This window comes from Corvus moneduloides, chromosome 3, assembly GCF_009650955.1.
Source record: "Corvus moneduloides isolate bCorMon1 chromosome 3, bCorMon1.pri, whole genome shotgun sequence".
Taxonomy (NCBI): Eukaryota; Metazoa; Chordata; class Aves; order Passeriformes; family Corvidae; genus Corvus; species Corvus moneduloides.
The window spans coordinates 90,791,879-90,812,831 of record NC_045478.1 but is presented as its reverse complement, the minus strand read 5'-3'; the positions used below and the strand labels follow the sequence as shown (position 1 = coordinate 90,812,831).

Below are 20,953 nucleotides of genomic sequence, written 5' to 3'. Positions count from 1 at the left end.
CATCAAAGTTGTAGAGCAGAAAAACAAGAGTAGTATGCACTTGGTACTGCACTTTCCCAACGCAGGCACCTGATACAAATGGGATGTGGATGCCCTGCAGACTAGAGCAAGCCTCACAGTACCTGCCATCAATCATCACATTACCCAACCATTAAGAAACAAATCAAAATACATAAGAAGCTATACACCGGACCACACAGTCCTATTTGTCTTCCTACAGCATCTTCAGACTGCCGGCTCTCAAAACCTTTGAGGCATCATCCAAACTAATGATTGCAAGGCTTTATTCATTCTTTTCATTATAATCCTTGTCCTGTGGGTACACTGCAATAGAAATACTTTTTACCACAGTGATGATACCGGCGAACAGGAGGAAAACCCCCACTATTTGGTGTCATAATACTATTTTTTATTGGAACAGCTTCTACAGCATGCAGGTTGACAAGTGCATTAGGTAAAACCTGTTTCTTTCTCTATGAGAACTTTTCCTGTACCTTGGCAGATTTATTGTTTTGATCTTTCTTCAATTGTTACACTCGTGCTGATAAAATATGAAAGTTTTGTCTCTTTCTTAATATTGATGGAAACTTACATATAAGATAAGTAGGTCAAATTTCTAATTTTCTGTCTCAAATGCTGATTTAGGGAACTTAAGGGAAAAACTATGCTTGAAGGGTGAACAGAATTAGACAGATAAAATCCAACACAACATTCTTTCTTCAAAGCTCTTCCAAGCAGAAGAAATGTAGGATACCTACAGAAAATAGGCTTATGAACAATGTGTAGTGTTGACAAATATTGCTTGCACCATTTAAGTAGCTTCCTAGGAAGTGGAAGTGATTCTAGTGTGAAAGAACATGCTCATTTTGGCTGGGATAGAGTTAATTTTCTTCACAGTAGCTAATGGGGCTATGTTTTTGGCCTTGTGGTTAAACTATGACAAATGTTCACCTACATGGCATGCTGCTCATGCCTGAAGATGTCACAGCACTTCTGGGTAATATTTTGTAGCCAATGTTTTCTTGTCAATTCCCATGACAAGAAGGTAATTTATTTTAAAAATGAAAGTTTGCTGAAAATTCAGGATCTGGAAAAGAAAAGTAACTCGTGGTACCAGGTTTATTCGTGTAAGGCACTACAAAGATAATATGTAGATTGCTGAGCACATAATGTAAGAACCTCAGGGGAAAATGAGGTAATACAAAATCAGTAGATTTAGTTGACTGAACATTAAAGTTATGGTATCAAATAAGGTCATCTCCTCATTTTCTTGCAAAACACACTAAATGGAAAACATACAAGCATGTACAGACCAAACAAGCACAAATCAAAAATAAGAGAACTACTGAGCAAAGTTAGCCAAACATGTAACAGACATTTTTCATTGTCTCCTAGTTTCATCTGCTTTACTCCAAGGAGCTTTTACTGGTGCCATTTGACAGTCCAAATAACAAACTTTCATTTCTTCTTGCTAAGCACACACACAAAAAATTTCCAACAGGACTCTCAGTTTACTGTATCTATAGCACCACAGCAAGCTTTGAAATTACTCTTCCATGAAAACCAGCTAAACATTACAACAGCTAACAGATAAAGAAAATACAATTCAGTAATACCACAAGCAAAGCAGATTAGTTTGCAAGGGCTATAGTGGCAAACATTCCATCTTGTTTAGGTATACCTCCATGGCTACACAGAAAAGAAAATCCAGTCTTTCTGTTTTGGAGAACTATCTTCCAGTTCCAAACTCAGAGAGTTCTTTGGCAAACAACACACACAGCATTGCCACGGATTATCATGTGTTACTTGAGAAGTCCGCACCTGTACCAAGAGCAAGGTAATGCAGTAACCTCCCTTCACTGCAGAATAAGCCAACTTGTATCACCACATATCTGCTGCAAGCTAACAACACCCACCTATGGAATAACTACAGTTCAGCTCAACAAACAGTAACTTGAAACACGTTTTGAAAGAATGACTTCAGAGAAAATTTCCCTTGGACTCCTTAGAGAGCAAGAGCACTCAAACAGGAATACCCTACCTTTCTGCACATAAATGCAAATATAGGCAAAAATTATTTTGGAAACACAGACTGCTAGAACATTACCGCTACCTACACACCCACCCCTTCCACAGGAGGTATGGCTTCCAAGAGTGGTACTGGTGGAACAGATTGTGTGAGTTCTCCTTAATCCACACAAAATCAAAGCCTGGAGAAGACCTGATCCAGTGCAGGTAACTTGGCTGAGTGCACACGTGATTCTTCAGGACAGATCTGATGCAGAAGCAGCAACTTCCACCTGGCAATGACCTAACATGTTGCTACTAACACCAGCTCTGTGAGACATTATTCATCTATATCCTGCATGTAGAAATAAAGCCATCGAAAGAACCCAAAGCAGGTAAAATTTAGTCTCAATGCAAACATCAGCTGTCTATACTGTATCTTCAATCAGGGTAAGTCAATGTACTCCAAACAGTTTTCTGCTCAATACTCTTCATTTCAAGGGCAGGATTTCCAGAACACTGTCACAATCATTAGACTTAAACTGATTACTCCTGTATGTCTTGCTTTTACAAAGATTAACTGAAAACAGAGTATATTTATAGAATTACATTTAACAGGATTCTCAGGTGAACTATCTGCCATACTAATCCTTTTATATGTACATTTCTGTCAGCAAAGCAACAATATTTATTTCCATTTGGCATTTGCAAGGTATGGTTACTACCCTTTACTCCGAAACTATAACTGCTAAATATAATGCAAAACCTAATTCCTTGATCCCGCAAAACACGTACCTGAGTCGCAAGATCTTTTGGTTGGTGTGGTTAACGAGGCATGAGCTGTACCTGTGCATGGCCCGCCTGGAAACAGAGAAGAGTGTATGTCTCAAAACACCATCTATATTTAACATTTACAACCCATCAAGATTATACTTAGGAACATAAAACACTGAGGAGCACTTGTCTTTGGAGAGCACATATGGAAGCAGTCTACTACTCTCAGTACTTCTTACCCAGATGAACCTGAATGTCTTGAGGTAAAAAAAATAAGATGAAAAGTTGGGACAAAGTTATACTTCTAAAAAATACTGTATAAATATTTCAAGAGGCATTTTTAGGAAAATACTCATTGTAATTGCAATTCTAGAAATGTATCTAAGTAACCCACAAGTAACACAAGGGACAAAGTGATCACTTCTCTGATATCAAACCTTGCTACTGACCCCAGTAAGATAACGACTTAGCCTCTCATCTTGTTCTCATTATGTGTTCTAAGTGTGGCACAAGCATATGCTAACAAACTCTTCCTATGTTTAAGGTTTTTCAGCTCTGGACTCTTGCCCACTCATTTGGTATCTGCTTGGTAGTAAATTACTTTCTGGCTTTTTTCTCAACATGCATCATCGTTGAGGAGTTCTCCAGAGATCTTGTTAAAATAGCAACCAATTGAGTATACACAGTGACTTGCAGTAAAAAGAAATAAATAAAAATAAACTCCATGCAGGGAAGCCAAGACAAATTGACAGTAGCATTACCAATGGTAATAACACATCATAGCTTTGAAAATTGGCTATTATAAATGGGAAGATGCTAGAGAGCCTGAAATTGAGTTAGACCTACTAGAGTTTGGCTATCAAAATACCAATAATCAAGTTTGCAGTGAACTGCCTGTGATACAGTAATACTTGCTGGCAATACAACAGAGCTTAGTATAACAGAATAACCTTTAACATTAAGTCTTCATGCACTGAAAAATACTAAAATTACTTTCCTCCCCCTTTTTTTTTTTTCCCCCAGTCTTTGCATATCTGGAAAGCAGCACTGTGACTGTGGCAATGTTTTTACCTTTTCAAGTATTTTCAAGCCTGGCCTGTTAGTAACCTGTTTCTTTTTGCTTCTCTCTGGGAAGCTCACTCTTGAAGTTTTCCTTCATTTCTCTTTTTCATTGAGTATCAGGGTCTCAGGCAACTTTGTCTACTCTGCAAAACTTATAGCATTGTAACACTGAAAAAAAAATAAAATTCTGCAGTTTCGGGGGAAAAGATGTGAAGAAGTTACTTTGGTGCATTTGATTTCAGTGAAGTCCACTTGGGAACAGAGTTTTTACACTCTCAATTTTCCAGAGAAGGACCAATAAACTTCTTGAGTTTTTTTGTTCTCCCAAGAAGTCCCTCCAGCAATACACACCATTTCATACCTGTGCAATGGGTAATCTTTTAAGGGGTGGTTACAATGGTCAAGAAACCAGTTCTTGGCCTGCAGGCAAACACTGAGGTCACTCATCAGGGCCTGGCCTGAGGTTAAGCAAAGCATCAGCACATGGGAAACTACTGACCATGACACAAGAAACTGCTGTTTGTGACAGGCAACAGCATAAGCAGCTGGCAGATGTTACAGACAGTACTGCGAGGCACTATTGGATTCTGCTGGTAAGGAGAGAGCTGGTGAGAAATGGCTGAACTCCACAGTAAGGGGATAGGTGTAGTGGGGACCTCTCTGTAGGGTCAACTCTATATATGAGAAGAGACAAGCTTGCTTTTGCAGTGAGGAGGACTGGGAGTCCCGTGGTGGGTCCTTTCCTAGCCAACAATAAAGCATCATGGATGGATGGATGGAGCATCCTGGTATCACCAAGGTGGTGTTGGCTTCAGGCCTGACAGCACTGGCAAGCAACAATCTCTTCTCAACAACCAGCAATGGTCAAGTAAGCAGAAGTAATTTTTTACAACATAGTATTTTCAATTTTTTTATATTCTGGCCTAGAAAAATTATCTTGATCTATGTTAGTAATACTATTACAAAAGGCTCAAAAAATGCCTAGTCTAAGGTTTGGTGCGTTTGGGAAGAAAATCAATACTGAAACAGAATCCTTACCAAGTTTTCTATTAAAACCTTCTGGATATTCAAAAAACTACAGAGCAGGTCTGTTAAGTCAGTCTCTACTTTCACACACCACATATTTGGTTTCAATACAGGATACCCTGTAAGCAATAAAATCAACAGGGTATGGAATTTCAATGAACTGACTTTAAATGCAGCTGCCTCTTAAAATGCAGCAGCTCTTCTGTAAATAATTTTAGTTACATTCTCCCAGTTTTCACTGAATAGACAGTGAGAGGCATCATCACCGTGGACTAACAAATAAGACTAATCCTTTCAATTACTGTACAGTAAATATTTACACTAGCTGATACTTTCAGCATCCAGCCAAATATAAGAACTTTATTTCTCACTCTCTAAAGTACAGTAAGTTGGTATGCATTCTGCACTTCCCTGTGTCAGAGTTTTTCTGTTATTTATTCTTCCCTCATTAGGTATGGCTTTCATACAGCTTTGATTTGTATAGCACAGCACCAGAGTTTCAATAAAGAGTATCTTGGGATTTGCATGCATATACACTAGTGCCTAATAACCAGTGAAGGCAGAATGTACTTTGCAGCATTTCCTTCTGCTACTCCTTTTGTTCCACCATTAAAAATGTCATGCATAATTCAGTACTATGGGCTTGACTGTGCAGTTCTATGTGGAAGTCACCACGTGGCATCTTTTGGTATACACAACTGCTAATTCAGGCATCTTTGTACTGTTTGAAACAGAACAGCATATTTCTCACAGCTTTGATAAAAATTCTATGTGTGAGAAAGAAAAGGGAAGTCAGGTAACAATAGAACACCAGTCCATCTTGGCTATTCACAAAGGTAGGCTTATAACTTTCCATGATTCAGGATATATTTGCATCTTCACGGCCAAAAAGTAAGTTTTTCAAGGCTATTTAACTGTGCTACATAAAACACTTCAGTGCACAGTGAAAGGCCACACGTCTAGCTTCTAACATAACCCACAAGGCTGTAGAGCACTTTTTGCTCAGCACAAACAAGACATTAAAATGGAAGAACAGAAATACCTTTCTATTCTATATCCAATTAACAGATAACACAACAGCTTCTGCTCCTGTTTTTTCCAGTGTATGGTTTCTGACATTTGCAACTCCTCTTTCAAACAAAAGCAGCCACTGCCCAGAGATAATGTAAACCCAACAGCAGATGATTATAAATACAAAAGTACTAAAAGCTACTGGAGAAATTAGAAGAATTGTGAGAATTTTGAGAATTCTCAAATTTACAAATTCAAACACAGAATTAATAAAGGACAAAACAAGATCCTTTTAGTCGAACCTTATATATTAATACAAAAGGTCTTGTTAATGTAGTTGCTTTTTTTTGGCTTTTGATATCCATAGTTTTCCATAACTTACTGTTAGCTGTACTCAAAATGCATTGATTGGAAAGACAGATTCAAACCCAATTTCTCTAAGTAATCCAAAGCAGTAAAATTGTATATATTGCTTGTTTTTCTATGGATACATTAATATTTCTATTATTTACTATTGCAGACTATTCTAAATTCTGTATGTTTAAATATTCTTTTCGAATGCCCTTCTGCATTGCCCACCTCCCTTCCTGAACTATGTTAACTGCTGCCAAGTAGCATTTGTCCTGAGGACATCTCTGAGTCAGGGCAACTTGTTGTTTCCCCTTCCTGAAGTCTGTAAAGTGACTCCACTCAGTCAGAGCCTCCTGTGCGGGAAAAAAGTTCAATACTAGGAGTGTTTAACTCCCTCTTCTTGCTGTTCCACTAAGTTTGAGCCCAGAGTACACACATAAGGTAGATTTGAACAGTACTTGGAAGCACTTACTGTGTAGACAAAGAGATGAGAATGGAACAAAACTAAGTTAGCACATGAATAAAAAGTCTAAATTACAGTAATGCATTGAAACAATTTCACATACCACAAAAACTGCAAGCCAGATAATGAACAAACATGAAAAATAAGTGAAGGAGCCTGAAGCTCAGTAACATTTGATCACAGTAATGTAAGGACAGAGGAACTCCACCTTGAGCTTTTGGTACTGTCATGGTTCCTGCCCAGGTAAGCCACACTGACCCCCTGAAAATGCAACAGGCTGAAAGAAGCCAAGAGCAGAATTTCCTTGGACAGCAGTGTTCTAGCCAAGACAGGAACAATTTCATGGCTATTTGCAATACAGGAAAGAACCCACCTTGGGAAACGTGTCCAAACCAGTAACCTAGTTATACATTTCCTCAACTGAGAGAGACATAATCTAATTAAATCTACACAACTGAGTCTGAAGACAGTCACTGATTATGAACACCAATACATAAACAAACAGAAACATAAATCTCTAAGTTCAGTCTGCACAGACAGACTATACTGTCTTTCAGGAAAAAAGGCAAAAGAACTTTACAACACTTAAGAACTCCTTATTTGCTGCAGAATGGGCAAGATGCATGATCATCTAAGTGATGCCATTACTAAACACTCAAAAGGATTATATCACATAAAAATAATTACTTTTTAAAATCTAGTTTTACAAATCTGCCTTTAAGTACTTTTGTGGATTTTTTTCTGCATGAAGCTTTTGGAGAAGGAAATGAAACATAGACTGCTTTGTTGCTGAATGGATGGTAAATTTAACAACTATAATGAAGTAAAGGGAGACAGGATTCAGATTCCACTCTCTTCTCTACTACTGTCTCACTGTTACCTGTTTTTCCTCAGTAATAGACGTGATATTCTCCTACTTTGTAGGTGTAAGTTGAACTGTAAAATGTGTTTTGAAACTGTGAAAGTTGAACTGAAAAAATGTTTTAAAACCAGCAGTTAAATTACATTTTTATAAGCAATTTTATTTAACCTCAAAAGCTGTGCAGCTCTAACCCACATTTTTCTTATGCGACCATATTTCTGTTTCATGTTCCACTGGATCCTTTCACTCTAATAAATGGGACCCTAGGATACACTGTCTACTCTGCAATGTGAAGTGACTATAAATCAGAAGGAACAATTAACAGTGGTATTACTTCCCTAGTCTTTATTATGTTTCAAATTATCATGCCACAGACATGGGAAGAAGTGCTCATTTCATAAATCTTTGTGCCAGATCTTTGCTTAAGTTGCTAGAAAACACAGATATTTTATATGTTCTTTATATGAAACTGAGACTGTAGGGAATAGATGGAAACTTACAGAAAAGCCTTCACTGAGGAAAAGATGATGAGGACAGTTTTTATTCAAATTTCTAACTGCCTTTATGTCCAGTACTGGCACCTAATACTAGTGGCATTTCTCAAAAGACAACTCAAATAGCCCACAACTCAATATGGTTTTACATTTGAACGCATTCTTACAAATTCACAGAGAAAAAGTCCTTGCATTGACATTAAGTTATATGTATTTTGTGATAAATATTTAAAAAAAACCAGATTCAATGACAATCAAACCAAAAAACTGAGTTATTTAATTTTAATATTAAAAACAGTAGCAAAAGACTATTTGTAAATAGCTTCTAATGAAAACAAGGCTAAAAAAAAATCCCAGACAATGTAAAACAACTTGTACTATTATCTAATTTAATAAAAGCAAAAGCCTGAGAAAATAGCTAGCTCTTATTCTGCAGCATAGAAACTCAAAGATGCCTATAACATCATAAAACAGCCAGGTGCATATCGTGTATTAGAGGTGTGATACAAGACACGAAGTTGACTACAATGATAAAGAACACATGACAATCTTGTGAGTTGATAAAGAAAATTAGAATTATTCACCACTACCCAGCTGCAGGTTTCTCAGTTATGTTTGGGTACAAGTTTAATTTAGTATTGGGTCATGTGGGTCAGGTAGCCTTCATTGTAGCACAGCACAATTTTACCAGTTACTGCATTCTTTTTGAATCAGAGAAAAACACAGAAATTGGTATGAGAATAAATTAGGTTAGCAACAAAGCAAGTTACTTTCTACAACCATTTGTGACATGACAAAACCAGGCAGCTAGCTTGGTCTGTTTATACATTTAATACTTAAGAAGTGGGTATGCACGTAACTCTCAGTCAGAGGTGAGCCAGAAAAAAAAAAAGTTCCCCATTCACCAAATTAGGAAATAACCAAACCAAACCCAAAACAAATCAAAAGCACAGTCCCCACCCCCCAGAAAAACAAAAACAAAACAAACAAAAAAAAAGAACTGAAAAAAATCCCCAAACAAACCAAGACAGGATGTAGAAAACTGACACCTACTGCAATAAGCAGGTGAATTCTCAAAGCCAGGGCATTTTCCAAAGTGTGCAATGAATAACATCCAAGAACAACTGTCATTTAAAAAATCCCTGTCCTTCCTTAAAAAGCACAAATTGCAGTTAAAGATATCATCATAATAACTCAAAATATGAAGTATTTTCAGAGCATACATAGAAAAGCTGTCATCTAGGACTCTGCTCACAAACCCAGGCAAAATGCAAAAACTGTGAAGTTGTTATAAATTGGTAGAAACCTTCTGCAGAGTGTCAGAGAAAAGGCCATTCAACAAGAAAGAAGCAAAGAAAGAACGCACTTGTTTACCCATTTTTCATAAAGTTATGTTGAAAAAAATGACATATATTCTTATTTTATTCCAAAGAGAAAAAATACCATTACTTTTTGAGTGCTATAGCCTATGTGGCTTTTTACACAGTCATGCTTCAACAAGCAATGAAACTCAGAGTATAAACATCCAATAGGTGCAGTAGGAAAAACAATCTCTCACCTTTCTGCCAGGTATCTTTTATAGAAACCTACTGCATCTTTGTCTCAGGACTAGTACACTTCAAGTGCATTCATTTCCCTAAAATTACTTCATAATTGGGGGTATTTCAGTGCTTTCAGTGCACACAAATTCTTAATAAAATAAACAATGTTATAAAGCATTCTTCTAACCTTATCTTGCAAATTTAAATGTTTGAGACAAAGATGTTTTAAACACTTAGTTTTCGATGTGCAATGGCTCAAATTCTGAAGGGTATACAAAACCTAGCCAAAATTTACAGACATCCAGTCATGAAATACCTTTGTATTTGGGCATCTAAAATTCAGCACACTGAGAGGTAAGGTGTGGTCAGTGATCATCACCATCCTTCTGGGCTGAAATCTCCAGTGTATTTTCTGACATTCACAGCAGTTGCTCAGATGTTTGTTTATCTTCCTATAAATTCTTCAACGCAGGAATAAAGAGCATTTAACTCTTCTAGAAACATCAGATAATCCTTTTGTCCTTTCTCATTGTGGTTTTTGCTATTCAAGAAGGCCAAGAAAAGTTAAGCACACAATTAAAATAAAATCCTGTCAACCAGAGCTAAAAACTACTGAAATGCCAAATCTGATCAAGCTGCCAGAGTCAGTGTTCCTCACAGTGACATTTCTCCTGTCACATAACAACACAGTTAATTTCAAACCTGCACAGAACCAGCTTTGGCTCTGCTCATACAGTGACAGAAAAATGATGTGACAGCCCCAAAGAAAGCATTGAAGGCCTGAAACTAAGCAAAATTATTCCATGTGCAGTGTGACCTTTTCTTTACCAAAATACATAGAACCTTGCTTAATAAGCTGCTTTTTTAAAGAATGTTGGTGGCTGAAGGTAGGTAGGGACAGAGAGAAGTGAGGGCTGTTGTCAAACCCATTCTTTCCTGCCTGTTAAAAATAATCAAAAATCTTGCCCACCCAATAGGAAAAGGGTATCTTTGACAGACCAACTGGCTGATATAGTGACTGATACTGAAATAACTACCATTAGGAGCTCCTAAATGAAAGGGGGAGATGGAAGGAAAAATGAGAACAGATGAAACTTATCTGCACATAAAGCAGCAGCAGAACAAAAGTTAGACTGATTTAACTACCTGTTAAGAAATGGATCAGTAAAATCCATGCAGATCTAGACTAACAAGAGCTATACCAATATCAATATTACTCTTTGTCTGCAAGTTTATTTCAGGGAATTTACTGCAATTGGTGAGACCAGAAGGTTTTGGATAGAAACAGGCAACTCAAGAAGTATATGTGGAGGAGGAGAAAAAAAAAAAAGAATTCCATAGAATTCCCCCCCTGCCAGTTTCAACAGCATTTTTAAAAAGTCAGTAATCAGTATTATTTCATAAAAAATCAAACACATGTGAAGGAGGGGGAAAAAATTACTTGTTTCACTGTCTCTGGGTAAAAATTTTTAACACATTTTTGTTGACTGTAAATATAATGTTGAGAACTACCTTTCACCTATAAGGGGAAGAGATATTAATAGGCACAGCAGCCATTGTGGTAACTCTTCAGAACTGAGACTGCTGGGAGATGAAAAGTCACTACAAGCTGGTTGTATATATAAGACACTCAGGAATGCAAATGCAACTCTCACATAAAATCAAAACAGTAACAAGAAAACACACAAATACTTGCATACTGCCAAACAGAACTCCTGCAAAATACAGTACAAGGAACTTTTCCCTGTATCATTCATTCTGTGTTAGAAAAAGGAATGGCTATTAAAAAACATGTACAAAAACCCTTTCACCTTCTCTGATAAAGTGATTTCTATGGTTTCCTTCAGTTGTTGTAACCTAAATGACTTTAATTGCCTAAACGACTTGCTGCAATTTTGTCCCCTCTGTTTACCCTGTGGACTCAAGTACTGCGGCAAATGCCTTGATGCAAGACTCTCCTAAAAATCTTGAAAGGAAAGAGAGGTGAGTGAAATGAAACATGAGGATCCTCCCCTATTAGACCAATTTTCACACACTTGGGTAGGGATTACACCACAGTGATGCGACACAATTGATTTCTGGTGAATTACCACAATTCTATTCAGAACAGAACATAGCTGTACGTCATCACATGGCAGTGAAAAATATCAGTCTTTGAAGAACACAGCTGCACTAAGAGCAGTGCATACTTTACAGAATATGCTGCAAAATAAATAAACATTGCACGGAAAAAGACACCCTCAAACTAAAATCAAGAAGATGTTTAAGTTTGGGCATTCCTCATTAAAGGAAAGAACCTAGCACAATGTGATCATTATCCAGCAGAAAATCTCCATCTGTATATAACTATTTCTAACAAATGGTATTAAGCTTCATTAAAGAGGTAGTAGGGATGTGAGAGAAGGCAGAGCTGGAAATACATCTCTCCACTGTATTTCACTTTAAAACACACCAGCAGGAAGTCAACAAGGAGAGTTTTTTTAATAGGCAATATTTTCAAATGCTCTGCAGGATGTGCTGCCTAATACCCATCATGTTCAGTGTATGCACACAGGCTCGCAGCAATTCAGGATGAAGGACACTATTTAAGTTCTTCCCCATCCCTGTAATCACCTTCCCACTTACCAAATCTTTCTCAGTCACAACAGAAACACTTCGTTGTAACACAATTTCATTTCTACCTGAAAAAAATTTCAGAAAAGCTGACCCAATAAGCACTACAGAAGCACCCCGTGACACTGGCTCATAAGCAAGCAGGGTTGCTGAAGTCCCCTGCACCATGAAGGTCCAAATGTGTTGCTGAAGCATAATGTGTTTTCCTGAATTCTCCAGGAAGCTTGTTTTAAGGCCTTGTTTTTACAGCAGGCTACAGGTTTCCCCTGAAGAAGCACTGAACAGAAGGAAGAGATGGAAGGGTGGTCAGCAGCGACCGTGTACACGGAGGAGAGACACGAGTTACATGGCAAGTTTAGTCTTATGACAAAAACTAGTTACAGAACATTCACATCTGAACACTTGTATTTCTGACAATGTTCTCAAATGCAGTTAGATAACAACGTCACAGTTTAAAAGTTTTACTTTAGTCTATAGTCTAATAAACCACCACAATCCCAAAATGACATTTTATGCTTTGTCCACAGCCAACCTGCACAATTAAAAACTCTTCTTACCTGTAAACAGAATAAATACTTGGACAACTCAGCAAAACCATCCTATGCAAATAGTTAACACGACTGAAAGCAAGACTTTTTATTCCTAGTGATTTGTCAACATTGTTATTTCCAGCAGTTGCCTAAATGTTTAAGAACCAGAGTAGCTCTTGCAAATTTCCTACTGAAAACCAAGTATTTTCTTGCAACATGTAGATATATTTACTGGCCACAACCTAAAGTAATCTCAGCTCAAGGGGGTTTCTCTCCATGGAGCACCTTCTAAAATAAAACTACAACTGGAGAAAAATGAAGCTACAAATTACACATTGGAGCTTAGGTTGTAGAATGAAGATTTTAAAACTCAACAGATTAGATGCAAGATGAACTTTATACAGAGATTTAGAGTAATTTAAAAGTAAATTTTATTTCACTGTGTTTGCTAAGCATTCTAACTTACCTTTGGGGAGAATTTTTGCCTGACAGTTCAATAAAGACAAAAGATAGGTCATGAAAGAATAGATAAATTACCACATAAAATAAGTTACATGCAAGTAGCAGTCCAGACAAATATGCATTACAGTCAGTGTTACGTGCAACTGCAGTAACAAAGAACCAACATGTTTAAAAGTCAAATTTCACAAGATACTGGTGTTGATGCTAGAATATACATATCAGTTTACCACTAATGTGAGAAGGACCTTCTCACAATTAAATTCTTTCCCACAGATCAAATGGCTATAAAGTTAGTTAAAAACTCCTATGTGTTCTTCAGTTAAAGCCATCAATGTCTATTTTGTGAATAGCTTCTAACCTTTCCCTTCATCCCAAAAGCCAGGCCATTTACTTCCAGAGGGAGTCAGTGAAACATAAACCTGAGAACAAAGGAAAATGTTTATGCCTCCTTTGCTTTCACTTAGGACGTGTGCACTTACATTCCTCTTTGCTCGGTGAAGTTACATTCAGTTCTGTCAAAAGTTGCTGGTTGGAGTTAGCGGCCTGCGTGGTTAGAGAGGTATTGCTGTTGTCACTGTTCGTTTCCCCAGAGAACAAATCTGACTGGCTGTTGCTTGTGCTGGGAGTAGAGTCATCATCTGGCTGTTTCTTCTGGAAATCTATCAAAACCAAGATTTTATATGTCATCACACTTGCTCAGTCTAACCATCAACTTTTATGCAAAAACCCACATGTAACAAAACTAAGCCCAAAACACTGCCAGAGGTATCCTGACTTTGATGAACACAAACAATAGCCTTCAAATTTTTACTTCAGATTTTAAATACCTTGAAAGTTATTTGTTGGAGAAAACTATTTTCAGAATTACACAATGGTCTTGTTTCCCCAGCCATCCAAGAGCATTCAAAGCTTACCACAGCACACAGCACCATTTTTAAAAGGGTTTACACAAAGCATGTACAGAAACATAAAGGGAACAAATATCCAGTGAGGGAAGAACCAAGGCATGTAGTACAGTCCTACAGAAATGTTACACTTCTCACTGCTGTTATACAAAATCCCACCAGTAACAATTTTGGCAAAGCCAGTGTAGACAGCTACAGTTCCAGGTTCGCATGGGGAGCTGGTGAGGGATTGCCTTCGCATCACTGGTTTGATGGGGATCTGGGGGGGAACGTGTGGGAGGAGGTGGGGGAAAGGTTGGGGTGTTTCCTCTCTCCTTCATTGACTCCAGAATTGGTACTAAAAGTTGCCCGCTGATCTAAGAGCAGAGAATTAGGTATGGTAAGTAAATCACTAAAATACATTAAAACTGTGTACAACTGAAGCCAAAACAATTTGGCTTCAAAGCGTTTTGGCTGTTGGGGTTTTGTTTGCTTGTTTGATTTGGTATTTGGGGGTTTTTTTGGTTGGTTGGTTGTTAGGTTTTTTTTATGAGCAAGTGCCAAGTCACATTTGTCTCCAAACTGCCCCCACAGTACAAATCCCATGTGTTTGACACATGCCACCTTCAGGCTTACCTCACCTCCAAACCAGATTCAGGTTCGAGGGGAAATATTTGCAAGTGCAAATCCCCCACTGAAAGATTCTTCCCAAATCTGCAGTGCTGATATCTGATTGATTATAGCATTAGTCTACCAGCTACACTACTGGATTTCAGTCTGGCACACTCTGCCTCTGAGAAGCACACCTCCCAACCAAGTAAATTTTGGTTTGCTTAGTGTCTAGTTCTCTCTCACCTCTTCGTTGTAAAGCAGCAGCTGAAGTGCACCACCACTTGGTATTTAAGTACATTTTTAAAAAATTACATACAAGGGTAGAATTTATTCAATATACAAATACACAGATAAATCAATATTTGCTTGCTCATTATTATGTCATGACAGAGAAGAAAACAGAGCAGTCTATAAATATTTGCAGATGACGATGTGTTAGAAACACAGGTTGCCAACATGACTCACTGGGATTGGGAAGCACTACAGTCAAACAGTCCCTAAATGCTGATTTAGGATTTAAGTGATTTGCCAGAAAAATTAAGCCTTAACTTCTGCTGTGGAAGAGTCAGCCAGAAGTCCAGATAAGAGAGGAGCAAGCTCAAAGCCGGGGAGGAGGAGGAAGAGGAAAAGACAGGAAATCATCCACCTCCATAATACAGCTCTGAAAAAACAGTGGGATGCTTTTTGTCAGGGATGAGTTACAGGATTCAAAATGTTCTACTCAGGCCTCACTACTTGTCAACAAAGTTTAACCCAAATTTGGCTTCTGGATTTTATTTGTGTGTTTCTGCAATCAAGAAGGCTTCAAGCACTTTTCTGCACCAGCCACAATCAGGCAGCTGCAGCAATTGTAACAGTTCCGAGCTGCCACAGCAGCAAAATCCACTGTGGCAGTGAAATGCTCTTTGCCTCCATGAACCCATGACCTTCTGTTCAGAACTAACTTTTACTCAGACTGCAAATCAATTAACTTTCGAAAAGTTTTAGCCTGCTCAGTTGAGTGGAACCCAAGAATACCTCCTGCCCCTGTTTTAACCCTTTCTTCACTACAGACAAGAGTACTTGAGAAAAGCCTTAAGACCAATGATCCCAAGCACCCAAAATACAAGAACTGTAACTGAAGCTGCCTTGTATTTCTTCCATGTATTGGGGGGGCATTTGGCTTCTGTCAACCGGGACTCTCATTAACACAAATAATTGCGGATCACCTTGCTCTCCCTGCAAACGCCATAAGGGTTGGCAACATCTCCAGGAGAGCTGTGCCTGAATAAATCCAGTTAAGCCTTAACTGCTTAACAAATAAAACAAAAATACACACATGATACAGGCAGGACCCTGGCAAGTTTTGAAAGGTAAGCTTTATCCCAATTAAAATCAGAATGCAATTCTGTTGACAGAACAATGACCTCACCTAAAAATCTCAGCACAAGGAAAAACCAGCACAAGAGTTGGCAAGACATTAATCACCATTTGCAGAAGTTCCTATTTAATTGGAAAGGCATGAGAAACACTTTAATTTTTTTTTTTCATTTTTACTGAGACTTCCACTATGCTAGCAAAATCTGTGCCAAAACACACAAGGGTGACCAAAAATCCATCAAACCTGCATTGCCCTTTCCTAGCTAATGAAATGCATCTTTGCAATTTTTAACACAAACCTTTTCCATCTGTCAAAAAAGATGTTTTCTTTTTCTTCTTGACATTGTCTCCCTTTCTCCACTGCCTTTGGGTTTGGTGGTTTTGGTTTTTGGGAATTTTTGGTTGGTTGGTTTGGGATTTTTTGGGGTGGCTGTGGTGGGGTTTTTCTTATTAAACGGCAAAGCACCCCATTGTTAACTGCATGGCAGAGTCAGCATCAAAGTAAGATATGAAAATTTGCTATTTCTGGCATGGGGGAATAATAGAAGGAAAGATCTATCAAGAAACTATTACTGCATGGGAGAGAAGCTGCTAGGAGTAAGTAACTCTCAGTTAAGCTCCAAAATCCTTTTGCTTCAAAAGGATTTTTTTGAGTTCAAGGGTTACACACCCAGTATCTCAAATAGTTGTGCAAGAACTCAAGAGCTCTCATGCACTGGATATTAATACTAAGAGCGTTATTTTTGTTTTGTTGCTTGGTATTTCTTTGTAAACAAAACAGCCACTATGTGAATATACAGACATGATACAAACGTTTCATATTCTATATATACAGTGAATTCTAATAGCTTAGACTAAAATGAAGGCAAGAAGCTGCATTTGTTCCCAGACTTCAGGTAAGAAGTTCTTTTGCAGGATAATCTTTTGCCCATTTTTATTAATAAAATAACATTAATAATGAAAGCCATTGCCTGTACAGCTTCTGATTCTAACCCATAAAACCAGAGCTGCCACACAAAATCACACCTTCTGCACAGCCCTAAAACTTGCAAGTTCAGTTGTCCAGTTACTGTTAGCAGGTTATGGTAAGCAGCCTGAAAGAGCCTGTCTTCCCAGCATGGTCTTTTCACCCACTGCCTCAAGAAAAAATATTTAGAACATCCAACCCCTTCCACCACCTAGAACATCTGATTCTGTGACACAGAAATCAGACAGTCCCAGTTCCAGTACTTAGCCTTCTTCAGCCATCAACATCGAACGAAATACCTAAGAAAATCTTGAGTCCTCAACTTTTGCTTAACGAAGGACTCTGTGACCAAGCAGGGAATGACCCTTCACAGTTTCTGGTAACTTCTGTGATTACTCAAGTATGAATGATATCAGCATATCACAAAGCATTTCTTTTGAAAAAGACAGGCATGTCCAAGTATTACATGAAATGACTGAACACTAAGCCAGACTGTTTCCTTGTTTTCACTCCTGCTGTGGTGTAAGAAATCACGCCATCTCCAAAAATCTCCTTTTGGGTTATTTTAAGGGTCCAAGTTACAAACAATCGCTGGTCTCTGACCTGTAACAGATGTTTCCATTAAAAAGAATTAAGTTCATTCAAATACATTATGGAAGAGATGTCAGAGTAAACAGCATGCTAAGAGGAGAAAATTAGAGTTTTTAAAGTAGTTATTTTGACTGATAGTAAATATGGCATTTCCTTACTCTTCAATCCTACAGTTCGCATAAAACAGCAACGTGAACTAGCAAGAAGGTTATTTGGAGAGTGTTAGCTTCTTACACCACATTAAATACACATTCTGCATGGTTCTTATTCCCAGAGCAACTTGTTCTTTTACAGAGCATAAATTAATGTGTTAGTGTAACATCAAATGTCTCTAGTCCATCAGCATCCCAATGTACGTAACAGACTTACTGTAGTGTAATCAAGAAACAGTTCCACAATTAAAAGAAACTGCTTTCTGAGAGTACTCTATGGGAAGTAACACAAATGTTATTGTCCTGGGTTGCAGTGTATTCTATTACCATCCTCATGAGCTGTTGAAATCAGGTGGGGCAGCGTTTCCTTGCCTCCTCCCCCCAGACTATCTTTCTGTTAATTGCCCATCATTGTCCTGCCGCATGACTCAGAGATAACTCCCTCCGGACTATCTTCTGTTAATGAGCCTCATCAACACTTGGCCTCATGACTCATTACCCCATTGTGAGATGCTCCACCCAGAGGGAGGAAACAAGCATTCCATCCTGGATATAATCTGAGATTCCGAACACCACAGACACCCTTTCCACTGGATTCCCAGAGGACAGGAGCTACACAGCTCCCACTGGACCTTCTGAGGAAGAGCAGACCCTTTCTACAAGATCACTGCTTCAAGAGAACCATATCCACCACTTCAGGAGGACTGCAACCACCATTCTACCAGACTGCTACCACCACCCTGACTAACAGGGTGTCAGGTTGTATCCTGACTCTGTCAGTTTGAACCAGTGTTTTCTTTTTTTTTCCTATTTTTTAATTTCCCTATTAAATTGTTATTCTGACTTGGTGCCTCCCACTGGTTTGTTTTCAAACTAGTATAATTATGACATTGAAACTGCTACTGTGGGATCTTTTTTTTCTTTTCTTCATGTGTCTGTTCACAGAACTGAGAACAGAGAAACTGTTCACATATGACCAGGGAATAGAACGGAAAGTCCAAAAGATTTTATTTACTTACTGAGAACTCTTCACTGACTTCTCTGATTCATAGCTTACTGACGGCATTTCCAGTGTCATTCATACATAACTACTTTTTGCATAATAAATGAAGGTAAAATGGATAAAACCTTCCCTTTCAGTACATACTTGAATCTAGAGCTCCAATAACGGTCTGGCAATAAAACTCCACTTGGAAAGAGAACTTTTAGCTTTTTTCTTTTTAAATAACACGCAGACAGAAAGATGCATTAGCCCACTTGGAGAATAAACACAGATATCTAGCTATTAGAGGAATGCACCATAGAATGTGCACATGCATTTGCATTAAGAGATGACAAACAAAGTCATAAAAAGGAATCACAGGTAAGTATTAATTATAGTAAATTATATTTATAAATATGTAAATAAGATGTGTTAGACTGGAGAGTATAAAATAACAATTGCAGTGTATTCTTATATGAGCTATCAGCAGATCTCATCGCTTTCACAGTACAAAGCACCAAAAGAATTAACAGACAGTAAAGAAACCAGAAACTTGATTTTCTGTAAAACTGAACTTAGAATTATGAGCGCGTATGATACAGAAGAGCTATTCAGCTCTTAGGGGTTTTGTTCATAAATACAACATTTTCGCTTTTTCTTGGCTTCTCTTCTTCATGAAGAAAAACTGAAAAGAGTTTTTTATGCTAAGTTATCCTTTATGATTGCTATACTTTTAAAAATTGCAACACCTTATTCATATTTTGGGGATTTAATTTGGTGGGTTTTTGTTGTGGGGTTTTTTGTTTTGGTTGGTTGGTTGGGTTTTTGAGGGGTGGGAGGTCGGGGGGCTCTCCCCAGGAAGTCTGATAACGTGTTTTGAGCTGGTTTTCTCTCCAAAAAGACACTCCTTGCTTAAAGATGACATTCCATAATAAACCTTATTTCCCTTGGCTCAATAAAATGATTCTTCCCCAAAGCTACAAAGGAAGCTCTAGATTTGACTACCAGATTTTGCCTATTATTTAGCAAGAAAAGTCATGAATAGCTAATAAATAAAGACTAGCAAGACAACAAGTGTAACATTGTTACAGATGACCTTCAACTTAAGATCCAGGTCATTAATATATATGCAGACATGTTTTTAAGGAAGGAAAATGCAGTTTTGTACAGAAGAGTCTACAGCAACTGTATTAACCAGGCTTATAACACATTGCATGACAGACATGAAGAAAATTGCCATTTTTACAGCATATGCTCCCACCATTTCCAAAGCAGTTGTGAATCCTAAACTGATGAAGTAGGAATTTCATTATCATTGAGAAAGTATCCCCTGAGAGTGGCTTCCCCAAAGAACAAATACTCCTTGCTCTGCCTGATAATAACAATTTGCTTACTGTAGCTATTTCGGTACAGACCAGGAACAAGGTCACTGAAAACTTCTGTACCCTTGTGTCACATTTCCCACTGTTACGTAAAGCAGCAGGCTTACATTATTTCAACTAAAATTTCATTGTTCCATAAAACTCACCAACATAAATAAGAACAAATATTATTGACTGTCATTACAGGATCCGAAGTGCTAAAATCATGAAGAGCAAACTCCTATTTTAACAATCTACTTTAAATTTACTGTTAGAGAATCCCTCAGATCCACAGTTAGCATTCATACTTTAATTTATTACTGAGCACATACAGTGAGAAAGCTCTACATAAAGGTACTGTTTCATTGCAAAACCTAAAACCAGTGAGGGGCTAGCTTATACAGCACCTGCATCTGGTAAAACGAGGATATGAAGACAATTTAATACCCAACTAATTGAAAATTTATGGATTCTTGAACCTGTATCAAAGGATATTGGTAACAGACCAACACAAGTTTAAAGCATGAAATTTAAGTAACTGAGGAAGACAAAGCAACCACTACCATCAAACCAGCAAGAAGTATTTTATTTTTTCAATGATATGTTGAGTGGGTATTCATTAGGAAAGACATACACCAGAATGGACTAGTAGTAAGACACCCACTGAGTGGGCGAATGGCCGAGGACTCATAATTAAGATGAAAATTACATGCTCCTCTGCTAAAGACGGCAATCACAACAACTTTACCAACTCCAAGAAACAAGACAAGGAACTACAACACTTAAGGAAAAGTAAAATGCTGCAGCCATTTGAAGATCCATCTGGTATTTAAGAACAAACATTTACCA

General features: G+C 37.8%; 1 protein-coding gene across 3 annotated transcripts in view; it reads right to left on the bottom strand.

Annotated features, from left to right (window-relative positions):
• The window catches only part of ZFAND3 (zinc finger AN1-type containing 3), a 139,534-nt gene that overhangs the window by 37,121 nt on the left and 81,460 nt on the right, over window positions 1-20,953 (bottom strand). For all 3 annotated transcript variants that reach the window (XM_032102728.1, XM_032102729.1, XM_032102730.1), the window contains exons 4-5: window positions 13,676-13,855; window positions 2,803-2,868 (exon numbers count right to left, since the gene is read on the bottom strand). In XM_032102728.1, the coding sequence (XP_031958619.1) occupies window positions 2,803-2,868; window positions 13,676-13,855 (246 nt within the window). The remainder of the gene's footprint in view (window positions 1-2,802; window positions 2,869-13,675; window positions 13,856-20,953) is intronic.